The following is a 13383-nucleotide window of genomic DNA, read 5'->3' on the forward strand; positions in this document are numbered from 1 at the left end:
AGCCATCTGTCTTTATTATTAATCCAGTGTTAAAGGGATTGAATTCAGGCCCATTTCCTCCTCCAAATATCTTTTAACCTGTGTGGAGTTGGTCCAGAGCGCCACTCTTCCCAATTGCTGTTCCTTTCTGGATGAAAGCAGCGCTGCCACTGAGACACCTGCTGTCATAAATTAAAAATGAAAGGTTGGGGGGAGGGGGAGGGAGGGGGTGTATATTCTGACCATCCAATTACTGGAAGGATCACATGCATTGTCGTGATTTCCAATAGCGGTCTCACTCGCTCCCGTTCACATTCTCTGCTGCTAAAGACTCAGGATAGACTCCTCTCATTAGCCCCATGAATATTTATAACAATAAGTGTGGAGGTTTTTCACTCATGTGTGGAAAATGAATGCTGTCTGTGCTCCATAAGCAGGTTCAACCTACCCTTGCCACCTCTCTCAACAGAGATAAGAGCCTCATGTGGGACGCAGTGCTGTTTATTTAACTGATTGTGTTCCAAAAGCCCAACAGGGGTTCTCTTTAGAGCCCTTTAAAAAGGAGCTGCTACATGCCAGACAACATAATGCTTCCTCGCTTCTTCTTTGGTGCAAGGTTCCAAAAGCAAGACATCTGCTCATTAGTTCCACAAGCCTGAAATCAGTTCAAAGACACTGTTGCACATGTATATATCATTGTGACATTCTCATGAGAAGCACGAAGAGAATCAGTACAGCACAAATTACCTTCATTTACTGACTCATGTTGTTCCAATCCTACATTCTTTAAAAAAAAAAGGAAAAGAAAAAAAGTTTTTTTTATTGGCATTGATGGTTCCATGAGGATCTTTTATCATCCATGGAACTTTTCCTTAGCACAAAAAGTACTTTATACTGGATGAGTCTTCAGAATGTTCAGATTGTGTTGAGGCTCACCCTCAAGTTGTTCCAAACCTGTAGGAGTTTATTTCTTCTGTTGAGCACAAAGGATATTTTGTGTTATAAGAAAATATTTTGAAGAATGTTGGTAACAGCTGACGTTGCCATTGACTTCCATAGAATAACTATAGAAAGAACAGCTTTATTACCAACGTTCTTCAAAATATCTTCTTTTGTGCTCAACAGAAGAAGAAAAAAACTCATATAGGTTTTTGAACAACTTAAGGATGAGTAAGTATCCTGTATGGATCAGCACAGAGAAAGCATTGTGCTTGCTATAAGTTGTTTATTTTCTTTCTAGTTATAAATGTGATGGGTCTTTCCTCATCAGGATTCACAGGCTTGTTTATTAGACCTGCAGGGCCTGGTCTTTGACTCAGCTTCTACAGACACAGTTCTTTGAAGTATCACAGTAATTGCATCCAGTGGGAATCATCTTCAGCTCAGTCTGACAGCACATGAGAAGCATTGGCCAAAAATACCTCTGAGATGAGAGTGAAACTGTATAGAGTTACAAAAAAGACACATTACTCAATGACTTGGCACACTTCCTATCTCTCTCTATTATCTTTATGAAGACGACTTCTTTCCTTTTTGGATTTGTTTGGATACTGGTCAGATTATCGCTCGGGCGATTATGACAAGTTGACTTTGAGAGTTGAAAAACAGAACTCTGCATTGGATCGTGTTTCCTGTTTGTAAGCAGATGGCAAATACTCCCTGCTAAGTCTATTGCTTCTAATTTCAAATCTATGCACTGCAGGATGGAGGAGGGAGGGTTGGAATTTAACCGTTTTTGCATCATGATGATACATTATTATAGGAACACAGACAGATGAACTGATGCATTGAGAGACACTACACTAATCGGAACTCCTCTGAACATGCAGTAAATCACTGGGTCACGATCATGCAAATGTCAAAGAATTACCTTATTTGAATGATGCATTGTTATATTTTTTTCTGTGTTGTCATGTTGCCATTTGTGTCAAAAATATATGTATTCATTTATTCAGATGATGTTGAACTTCATATCTGAAATAATCTGACATCATATTCAGATTAGTGGTCAGAATGGGTTTTTCTATGACTGATTTTTAAACTATGACCCTCAATACTGAACACTGTAAATTGAATAACCAAATATGATCAGAAAGATCAAACAGTTATTTTAAAATACGTCATTTTTAAAATGGGAAAATGTCACAGAATAATGGAGTTGAACAGTACAGGGAAAAGCATGGATGGAAACATTTCATTTCATATAAAAAAATTTAAATGCAGAAAAATTTAAGTTCAATATTGTAATACTGCGGCAGTCTTTGTCTTGTTTTCTATTTTGTCATTTGTTTTATAGCAGTAGCTAATCTAAAGTGAAATAATAATAATAATAATAATAAGTGGTTTCAAATCAAAATAATATACTTACATTGCAATTAGCCAAATAACAAGCAGGATAATATATATATACAAAATATATATACACACACACACACACACACATATGCCTGTCAAGGTATACATGGCATCATGACTTGGTGAAAAGCAATGGAGAAAATTACAGTATCGAACAGTTTTATAAGATTCATTAAAATACAGTTTATCAAGTGTATTGCACTAGAAACTATAATGACCACGGATTGAAAAAAAAAAGAGAATGAAATATATTTTTTAAAAAGTCATTGAATTGCAGCCACAATAAAAGTAATAAGATAGGAAAGACTTACAGTATTAGTGTTCGAGAGTTAATTAAAAAAATTAGCTTAGAATGAGTTGACAGTATACTTTTTATGCCTCATTGTGTGTGTAAGTTCTGCCCAGACTTCTTCTGTCCAGGCAATTCTAATAACAGGTCTTTCTCTTCACTTGGATGAATTTAAACTGTGGCCTTATGCACAGCTGACAGCCAAGACGAAGCTAAAATCAAACTTCTACAAAAAAGCTATATTTAATTTAAATAATTTTTTTTATATAATTCTATTTTCTAATTCAAATTTTTTAGGAATAATTCTAAATGTAGTTTAATTGAACTGAAGCTCTATGGAATAATTAATTTTCAGTGAATGTCCTTAATTACACAACTTCCTGTCAGCAAGAGTCAAACGTGATGTCTTCAAATCAAATTTGATGATACATTCTTAATGTGTTGAATATGTTATTTCAGTCCAAGGCAGGAGAGCATTAATGACATATTGAGTGAATTTCTGAACGTGCATTTTTGAATGCTTGGATGATTAATTTTGAGCACCCCATTTGCGTCGGTGTGCATAAGACTGGATGTTTTGGTGTTTTCAACATGGCTGGCAAAAATAGCAACTCTCATGTTGAAAGCAACTTGATTTATCTGGTTTTCAGTGCTGTGCTAGATTTCATACCAAAGAGAAAATCTCTCAAAAACATCTCGAATCAACACAACATTGAAATGGATGTTAATAATACACTCAATTGGCCTGCTATTAGGGACCACCCGCTTGTGCCACACAGCACCAATATACAGCACATCCCCCTGAGAGGCAGCGAGCTGATTAGAAGCTGGAGCTGAAAATGAGAGGCAGTAACAAGGTCTACCTGCATTCATGCCTGAAGTGTTCATCAATAATTAATTGGGTTGTAGGAAAGGGAACTGTTGAACACAATGGCAGAATCTGCTAAGAATGTAAACAGTCACTGTGACGTTTCACATTTTTAATACACAAAATGTCAAGCTATGATGGCTTGCATCAAAAGTGGGAAGAATTCCATAGCATTGTTGTATTAGATTGAGGGTGGTCTGTTACCTTGGTTCGAACTGTTTGAGGGGAAGCGGTCCGTTTTCTTCAGGGTTCTGAAGTGGACACGTTTGCTGGCCTGACTCTCTCCGTACAGGCCGATGGATTGCACCTGGATAATGTAATCCGTCTCCTCCTCCAGGTCCCACAGCACACAGGATCTGCTGGTGGTGTTCACCTCCCTGATAAACCTCTGCATTTTGCCGTCCATTCTCTGAAAGAGTTAAGCCACTGGATTGCTATAGATCAGTAGTATATATAAATACACATACACTATATGGACAAAAGTATTGGGACACCTGACCATTACACCAACAGGGACTTTAATGACATTGCATTCTGAATACATAGACATTAATATATAGGGTTGGTCTCCCCTTTGCAGCTATAGCTTCCACTCTTCTGGGAAGGCTTTCTACAAGAATCTGCCAAACCCAGACTTGCCTATCAGACTACCAGACAGAAAAGCATGATTCGTCACTCCACAGAACAGGTTTCCAATGCTCCATAGTCCAGTGGCAGTGTGCTTAACACCACTCCATCTGTTCTTGAATTCACGGAGCTCTTTAGAATGGCCCATTTTTTTCACAAATGTTTGTAAATTTTATACACCTGTGGCAAAGGGGTCTGACTGAAACACCTAAATCCAATGATTAAGAGGTGCATCTATATTGAGGCATTATATACTGTGGATTGTGATGGGCATGCATTGTTCCTGGGGTGTTTTGTAGTCCATTCCTAGTCTAAACTACATATATTTAGATGTTCTTCCAAACAAAAACTTTTACAAACTCTGAAACATCACCTGCAGCTTTAGGCTGGTATTTGCTGACATTTCAAATGGCTCACCCTGTCTAGAGGTCAGCAGTACAGTAACAGTAAGCACTTTCTATAAGGTCACATAAAGTATAAATCACACGTTTGGGCGCTAAAGGATCTTCTTGAAGCCCTGAGAGCCAAACATGACACGACAGCCTTTAATATCAGCTATAATTCTGCCCTCTTAATGTTGCATTTAGCTCTGCCTTGGTTGGTCTTTAAAGTCTGCAAATAGATCCAAAGCACTTTCCTCTGCCCTTGGGCTCTGAAGCAGCCTCTAGGTGTGGGGGAGTCTGATAGAAGTCTTTGGCTAAATGAATAATGCATTAATCTGTGAGCGTCGCCTGCACAGCCATTACAGACATGCAGAAAACCTATTGCATAACATGATTGACAGATACATTTGTAATTGCTCAAATGTGAAATCAGTCAGTCAGTCACATAATAAATAGCTTCTGAATTTCAGTAAACAACCATGTTAATCTTTTACAATGAGGATAGGACATTAATCACAACTACATCTAAATATGACCAAATTCACATTTACTGGCCACACAATTTTTAAACAAAAAGTAGCATGGAGGTATGAATGTTTATAAAAGTTCTGGTCCTTTCTTCTGATTGGTCAACACAGTGTTTCAGCCATGCTAAAATCAGGTATGATTTAATTCAGACAAAAACATTCGCATGACATCTAGGGACCTATCATACACCCGGCGCAATGCGGCACCAGGTGCGACGCAAGTGTTTTTTGCTAGTTTCATTTTCACGTCCTGCCCACCTGGTTTAAATAGCAAATGCATTTGTGCCCATGGGTGTGCTGGTCTGAAAATGAGGTGTGTTCAGGCGCATTGCTTGCGCATTGCTATTTTGAGGCAACTGAAATAGACTGCGCCTTTGACCAACTGAAACCTGGTCTAAAGTCTGGCACAATATTTTTTTATTATAATTGTTTTGTTATTTAAAGAGCGCGTTAGTAATATGTGCCTATAGGCCTACACTTTGCTTATTACACACACAGGGATGTGCAGCAGCACACAAACATTTAAAAAAATGAAAAACTAAAGGATTCAAATGTAAAAGATTATTATTGTGTACATAAATATAAAAATGCGTACGTCATAATGGATAGTCTTTGCATGTATCAGAATTACGCAAGAGTTCAGATTTTCCGCTTGCAAATTCTGTAAATAGCGAATCCGCCATGGCGCAAGCGCAACTGGCATTTAAAGGGAATAGGAGATGAGACTCTGATTGGTTTATGGAGTTTATGGAGTTTACGTTACTCCCAAAACACACCCATTACTCATTAAGAGAATAGGGACAACCCTTTTAGACCATGCGCCGAGCGCCCCGACCATTTTCCTTAAACTAGCAAAAGGGGATTCAGACATGCCCTAAGTGCAATTGCGCCGTGTGCTTTAGACCAGTGGTTCCCAACCCTGGTCCTGGAGGCACCCCAACACTGCACATTTTGCATGTCTCCTTTCTCTGACACACCAATTTCAGGTCTGTGAGTCTCTACTAATGAGCTGATAACCTCAATCAGGTGAGTTTGGTTAAGGAGACATTCAAAATGTGCAGTGTTGGGGTGCCTCCAGGACCAGGGCTGGGAACCACTGCTTTAGACCATGCACTTAGATCATTAAAATAGGGCCCCTAATTTTAAAAAGACAGGTTATTGTTTTAACTTTGTCAACACACTTAATGACTGTAAAAGAAAAATACAAGTTTTGAAAAAGAAAAATAATTACAATTATTTTTATTTTTTTTAAAGAAAAGAAAGAAAGAACGAAACAATTAGGAGAACCAAATATATGAGCCAAGGTCAGAACAAAATTGTTTGGATATAATAATAAAAAAAACAATGTTTAAACAATGTGTATTCTACTTGTTTTACAAAAAGAACACAAGCTGTCGGTGCCCATATACTTAGAAATATTAGAAATAACAGATTATATTTTGTGTAAAATTTTTTACCTGTTGAGAGATGGAAAAGCCGATGATGATGTCACCCTCAGGCACCTCCCAGGACACGGTTGCTGAATCAGCTCTCAGGTGCATAACTGAGACATTAACTGGAGCAGGTGGACGGTCTAGAAACAAAAAAATTTATTCTATTAACTTTGAATCTTTGAACCCTAATAATTTATATAATTCATAACTTGTCAGGCCTCATTGCCTACTTATTCTACGTTATTAATTATAGGGCAATAACGATATAAATAATTTACTGCCATACTTGAATGGATATATTATTATAACATTTCCACTCTATTTTCAGTCCAGAAACTAGCACAGAGCAATAAGTCATGGACAAGCTATTACCTTCCCATGAAAACACACAATAAATCCACAGGTTTGAAATATGTTGCTATGCTCTGTTTTATTTGCTGTCCTTTTATAGACTGTCTGAGACGCTTGCCAAGAAAGCTTTCCAATCTGACCAATCAGATTTCGGATGTAAAACATTTACTCTGTGGTTTGATCTTTTCATGCCGGCTAGCTCTCTGAGGGGGCTACAGCTCTCTCTAAAAGCAAACTGAAATCTTGAAAATTGTTTGGGTCCATTATGCTGTTTGCTATATTACCAGTTTACCACTTCTTTCATAATTAAATGAGTCTGCGTTCAGAGGTAGCTGCAAAGTAAATGAACCAAAATCAGACTGACAGTGGCAGAAATCAAAAGGGATTTAATCAAAGAACCAAGCAGGTTTCATGAAAAACCACAAAGAAATGGAAATTAAATATATACTGAAGAGCAGAAGTGATCTCCTCATGACTATTTATTGAAACTTCTTTCTAATATTGACTGAATTCAGCACAATGTGTCCTGTATGAGACTTTTTTTGTGGGTCCTTTTTTTAATTTCAGCTCAACTTTAGGGTGCTCGATCATGATTTATATAGGAAGCAATAGACAAGCTAATTAGTCTCACAAAAAGCAGAGGAGAACAGTGGCAGATCCAGTACTCCAGCACATGCCTCTGCCACTCTGGAGAAAATAAAAAGGCAGTGAACTAGACTGAACTGCGAGAGCATTTTCTAGCATCTCCTCTGAGCAGTGCTCTAATGGACTTGCGTGGGCGATTGCAAAAAGGGGAAGGGGTGTTTTTTTTGTTCCTGTACCCTAATGCAATAGCATCAACAATAACAAATACAGACTCTAAGCTAAGTTACATAACAGCTGTTTTGAAATAAGTTGTGGCTTGTTGTACAATGGTTCTGTTCCAGATCTGTATGACGCATCTTTATCAAAAGACCACAACATTAGCAGGCAAGTTCTATCAATAGAAAAACAAATAATGCATGAAACAATTTTTTTCCCCCCAGTAGTGTTTACTGGGAGGAAAATTATTTTAAGGCAATATTTTCTTCTGATGAGTATTACATTTAATTTAATAGTTTTAAATAAAAATTTAAGAATATTAAAAATGTAGTACAATTAGTTTATTTTAAAACATGCCAGATTGGGTAACAGTAACACATGCTTGAAACTTTTATTTATATTGATCCATGTTAAATTAGCATAAACAAATTAGCATTAAAAGTTATATATATATGTTATAATGCATTTAAAAAAAATATTACACTCAGAAAAAAACTGTCACTGGTGTGGTATCCTCAGGTGCAAAAGCTAAAAAGGTACATCTCTGTACCTTGTTTACCCCTAAATTATACAAATTAGTCCCTTAAAGGTTCATGTTAGCACTTTAAAAGTACATATTAGTACAATACCTAAAGTGTATACATTAGCATACTGACAGAGGCAGTTTGTAAATTTTTTTCTAAGAGAGTATGTTTTTGGTAATTTAGTCACGGTTAGTTATGGTTTTTGTAAAAAAAAATTACTGAATATTAGTTTATCTAAAAGATCGAATTGTTGTTAGGATAAACATGGTGTTTGTACCTTTAATGCTTTAAAAAACACACATTTTGGAACACCAAAGTACAACGTATTAGTGGAAAGTACCAACAAAAAAACCAAGCATTTAGCAGTGATGTGCAGTTCATTAAACTACAAGTAATGAGTTTGGGGAATGGGGAATTAATATTAACATTGCTATAAATTCCCTTGTTATTGTTACATAATACAATTTTGGGAATATGTATGTACTATAAGTGTCTGTAGATTCGGGTAAGTGGATACATAACAGTTTTGGTGCCTATACTCTGTTGCTATGAACCGTCATTATTGTTTGATGCAAATCATGACTAAATTCAATTAGAATAAATAAATAAATGAAAATAACTCTACATTTTAATGTTTTCTCAAGCAAAGTAATTTTTTTTACATTTTGAAAGCCCACTGACAAAATATCTTCTGACAACATATCTTCTAATCTCCCTTTGTCTTCACCATGCTTGACAAATCTTGTTTGTGTAATGTGTAAGTGTATGCATGTGGGAAGGCACAGCCTGGCAAAAGCCCTACTTTTAAATCGACGCCTGCCATGGAGTTTCTTATTTGTAGCCTCTGATAAATTAGACAGCATATCCAGTTAAAGAAGACACTGCTCAGCACTGGCGTATAGAATACAGCATAAGGCAAGCAGAGCAGCTTGGATCTGCATTTGTCATTTGTCTGCTATTCTCCAGAGCTAATCATCAGCAACAAAACCCATAATGCATCACAATGCTGACGGATCATACTCAGCATCAGACTGATAATCAATGCCCCGTGTTGACGCCCTAGGAGGTCACTAGTATGGCAGCACTCATCTCTATGCAGCTATGATCATACACAATAGGGGTCACGGCTGATTATGCTGGTCTTCCTTGCCCTCAGCAATAGCTGTGTAAATTGGATGGAGAGAGGTCTGACTCCAGCTCTGCACCACAGATAATCATTTTGAGGAAGGAGAGGGCCACCTCGGTGAAGGCTGACTGCGACATCAAAGAGTCTATGTGGCCACATGCACCAAACCTTCCATTTTAATGAGTTTCCAGATATGTAGCTACACTGTTGCTTTTGTGTAATTCTGTGTGCAAGGGGTTATTATGAGCTCTACACTGGCCAAAGATATATATGTTATATAAGATATTTCCACAATATTACATGTGCAAAAGGCTGCAAACCGGAGCAGAACATGGACAAGGGAAGTATAATTTGGCTGTAGACACAAGGAAAAACAGAATGATTGTTTATTAGGTTTATTTTATTAAAGTTTTGTTTAAATGTTCGCCGGTTCCCGCCTCCTCCTTCCCGATCTACAAACTGTTACAGACTGATTTTTATTTTTTTTAAATTAATCAGTACTCACTTATAAAGATGGTCACTTGTTGCAAATCCTTTGTCGGTATTTTCTAGAAAGACTAAATTCTGTTGGTTATGTCTCTTAGTGTAAGAAGAAAACACATCACTGTTGTAATGTGTTGTTACAAACTAAATGCCAAGCCAGTTTTATTCCATCTGTCCAGCAGATGCTCACTGAAGTGAAAAATGAAAGATTTTCATAAACTGATATCATGGGAGAACATCTGGTTGGGTCATCTGCCACATTAACAATTGTATTTATACCTCAGAGTCTGTTAAATTATGTCTCTTAAAAACAACTGATAATTTGTCACAGAAAGCAGCAAATATTTGTACTCTGAAACAAAATGTTTCCATGTCAAAACACATCAAAGTCCCAGTGACTAAGAATCCATTCTGCTAGTTTGATGCCAATGTCCAGAAAGTAATGACACATAATGAATTGCCAATTTTTTTTAATCCATTAACTTAATATAATGAACATTCTTCACTGATCAGGAATAGAAGGTTCTTATGAAACAATTCATCAGGTTTTTGTCATTTTAGCCATTACATTAACATCGCTCTTCCCCTGCAAGAGCTCATTGTCCTTGAAGTAATAGAGGTTACACATGTCTGAAGGTAGCTTCAAATAAATTGTGATACATGGCCAGGCATAAGCTCTTTAGTGATGTGGAAAATAATTGTTTAGATAAAGGAAGACTCGAGTTATGGTGGTACCATCAGCATTTGCATAGGGGCAATCATTAGGAGCAGTCATGGCCTAATGGTTATAGAGTTGGCCTTGTAATCTGTAGGTTGCGGGTTCGAGTCTCAGGTCTGGCAACTGCTCCCTGGGCACCACAGCAATATGGCTGCCCACTGCTCTGTGTGTGTGCACTTGGATGGGTTAAATGCAGAGCACAAATTCCAAGTATGGGTCACCATACTTGGCCCCATGTCACTTTACTTTAATTTGCATTGCATTATCTTACTGTCTGAATGAATTAAAATATACATTAAAAATAAAAAAGACAGTTCACCCACCCTATCTTGTTTCAATCTAATATTATTTTCCAGTGCATTATACTGCACATCTCCATGGTTTTGTTTTCCACATATGGTGATTTATACTGCCAAGCTATATACATAAATTATTTGATGATATATTAAATATGTCTTAAATCTTAAATAAATCAGCTTCCACTTTTGTTGTAAGAAAAACAGAAGTTATCAAAATTCTGCAATACATCTCATTTTGTGTGTTCAAAGAAGAAAAATGGGGTGGAAAGAAATAAAGGTGAGAGAATAACAAGGAAATCTTAATTTGACTTTTTTTATGTGTTACAGCAAATATAGTACAATAAATGGAAAGTATAAATAAGACTTTAGTAACTACTTCTGTTGTCTGTATCCTCAGTGAAATCCAGTTACTAAACTGCACCATGTCAGACGTTGGAGTATCTCACAAATGTGCACTGCAAACACTGATGGATATACTGATGCCAGCTTTGCACACTTCCATTAGTATCTGATAAGGAGTGATATGCGTATATCTCTGATAAAACTTAAACCCACAAAAAAGCAAATATACATTTGATGTAAAATAAGACTATCTATCATTATCTCTATCATGTCTCAACCACTCAAGCACAAGTCAGATGCACTCAAATCTGCTACATAACCGAAAGAGGAGCGCAGGTCACCCTGGGTAAAACACTGAGCATACAGTTAAAAAGCAAGAGGCCACATGAGACACAGACATCCTGTCAGAGTAATTCACAGGAAACAGGTCACATAGCAGCACTTCAACTGTTCCCCATGATCTAAGAGCAGACACGGGCTGCTCCAAAATCTCCTTCAAAGAGACCTTAAACACACAAGTTCATACGATCCACAAGTATGAAAGCAGAATAAACCCGTGTGCCCAGAGTCTTCTGGGTAACGGCAGAAATTTGTGTGGCTTTGATCTTGTTAGCTAAAAATACACATTTAGACTACAAAAAAAATCTGAATTGCTCATCCCTCCTTTTTTCTATAAATGTTAAGTAATGCAAGACCTCACAACCTCAGTTTAAATTGCAAATGTGCATATTGATTGCTTGAACAACTTGAGGTCCAAATTGAGGATTTAAATGAATCGTCTTGCTACATAAGATATCTGTTTGGTGAATGCAATAAAGAGAACACAACACCAAGTCCTTTCTCTTCACAGCCTAATTGTGGCATCTCTCTCAAACCATCTCTGTCCACCACTATGTTAGCTCATGCTCTAATGACCTGCAGGCATGCAATGAATTCTGGTAAGGGGTTAGTGCTTCATAGATTTCGTGAAATGTGCTGTCTGATCCTCTCTGGGTAAACAATGCACTCACAGATGGAGCTGCAGGGCGTTCTATCAGGACAAAGCCACAGAGGGAGCACGTCTCACCCTCAGGGGAACACTGCTCTTTCCCGGCAGAGCAAGGTGTCAACATAATACCACAACACCCCACACTGTCCTTGAACAGTGAATGGGTTTTCTATGGACAAGATGGAGAATTTAAGAATAGGTATTCCTTTCTTCAGCTGAAGAGAAATTAAGATTTGGGAGGAAAACGTTCCAGGATATTTCCCCATCTAATGCAAGAGAATGGTGCTCACAGTAGACCATTTCCAACGGTCCAAAATCCTATTTCAAGCAGCTTCAAAGAAACCCCAACTGACAAGTATAGGTTGAGCGTGACAATTATTATTAACAATTGTCAAAAACAGTCTACGGTGAGCACCATTCACTTGCATTAGATAGAGAAAAACCTGGACATTTTCATTTGTAGGTGAACTACTCCTTTAATGATTTAGCAGTTTTGAACAAATCGGTTGAGTGACTCACTCAGTTTTTAAATAAATCGTCACTGTTGAAAGAATTGTACCCACTCAAAGATGGTGACTTTTTGCCACCTGCTGAAGTAACAAACTGACTTCAATTAATTAAAGAATGTCACGGAATGCCAGGAGAAAACAAGGTAGATCCAAGTGCAGTTTAATGAAAGTAACAAATGAACAGAACAAAAATGTGGCAAAAGGTAATCCAAAACACAGAACAGAAAACACGATGAACATGAGACAACTATGAACTCAGAAGACAATACACAATCTAGCAGCAATGACAGACAGAGTGAGCATGGTATATATATATATATATATATATAGGATAATGAGTAAATGATAAACAGGTGATCATGATCGGAAACAGGTGCTACTGATCAGAACAGAATTAGCAAGCAAGGGACTATGGGAAATGGAGTTTAACACATGAAACATGAAGAGCGCCCTCAAGTGGCCAGTCCAGGGCACCACAACCAGACACTGTGACATTACCCCCCCCCCCCCCCCCCCGAGGCGGCTCAGGTAAACAAGAGCACAGAGAGTTTAGTACCAGCCTCGATGGCTGCAACAGGACAGGCCGATTGATCCGCAACAGTCCCTGTGAGATCCCAGACTGGAGTGGATTCCTTAATGAGCTCTGAGAGCTCCCGAACTGGTGCGGGCTCTGGAGTGGGCTCTGTGAGCTCCCGGACTGGAGCGGGCTCTGGAGTGGGCTCTGTGAGCTCCCGGACTGGAGCGGGCTCTGGAGTGGGCTCTGTGAGCTCCCGGACTGGAG

The 13383-nt window shown here is 37.9% G+C and overlaps 1 protein-coding gene across 1 annotated transcript in view; it reads right to left on the reverse strand.

The window, feature by feature from the left end:
* The window catches only part of LOC107561937 (fibronectin type III domain-containing protein 4-like), a 33294-nt gene that overhangs the window by 9659 nt on the left and 10252 nt on the right, over positions 1-13383 (reverse strand). The window contains exons 2-3 of the mRNA XM_016246481.1: positions 6486-6601; positions 3696-3900 (exon numbers count right to left, since the gene is read on the reverse strand). Coding sequence (XP_016101967.1) covers positions 3696-3900; positions 6486-6601 — 321 coding nt within the window. The remainder of the gene's footprint in view (positions 1-3695; positions 3901-6485; positions 6602-13383) is intronic.

This window comes from Sinocyclocheilus grahami, unplaced genomic scaffold (assembly GCF_001515645.1).
Source record: "Sinocyclocheilus grahami isolate Dianchi unplaced genomic scaffold, SAMN03320097.WGS_v1.1 scaffold799.1, whole genome shotgun sequence".
Lineage (NCBI taxonomy): Eukaryota > Metazoa > Chordata > Actinopteri > Cypriniformes > Cyprinidae > Sinocyclocheilus > Sinocyclocheilus grahami.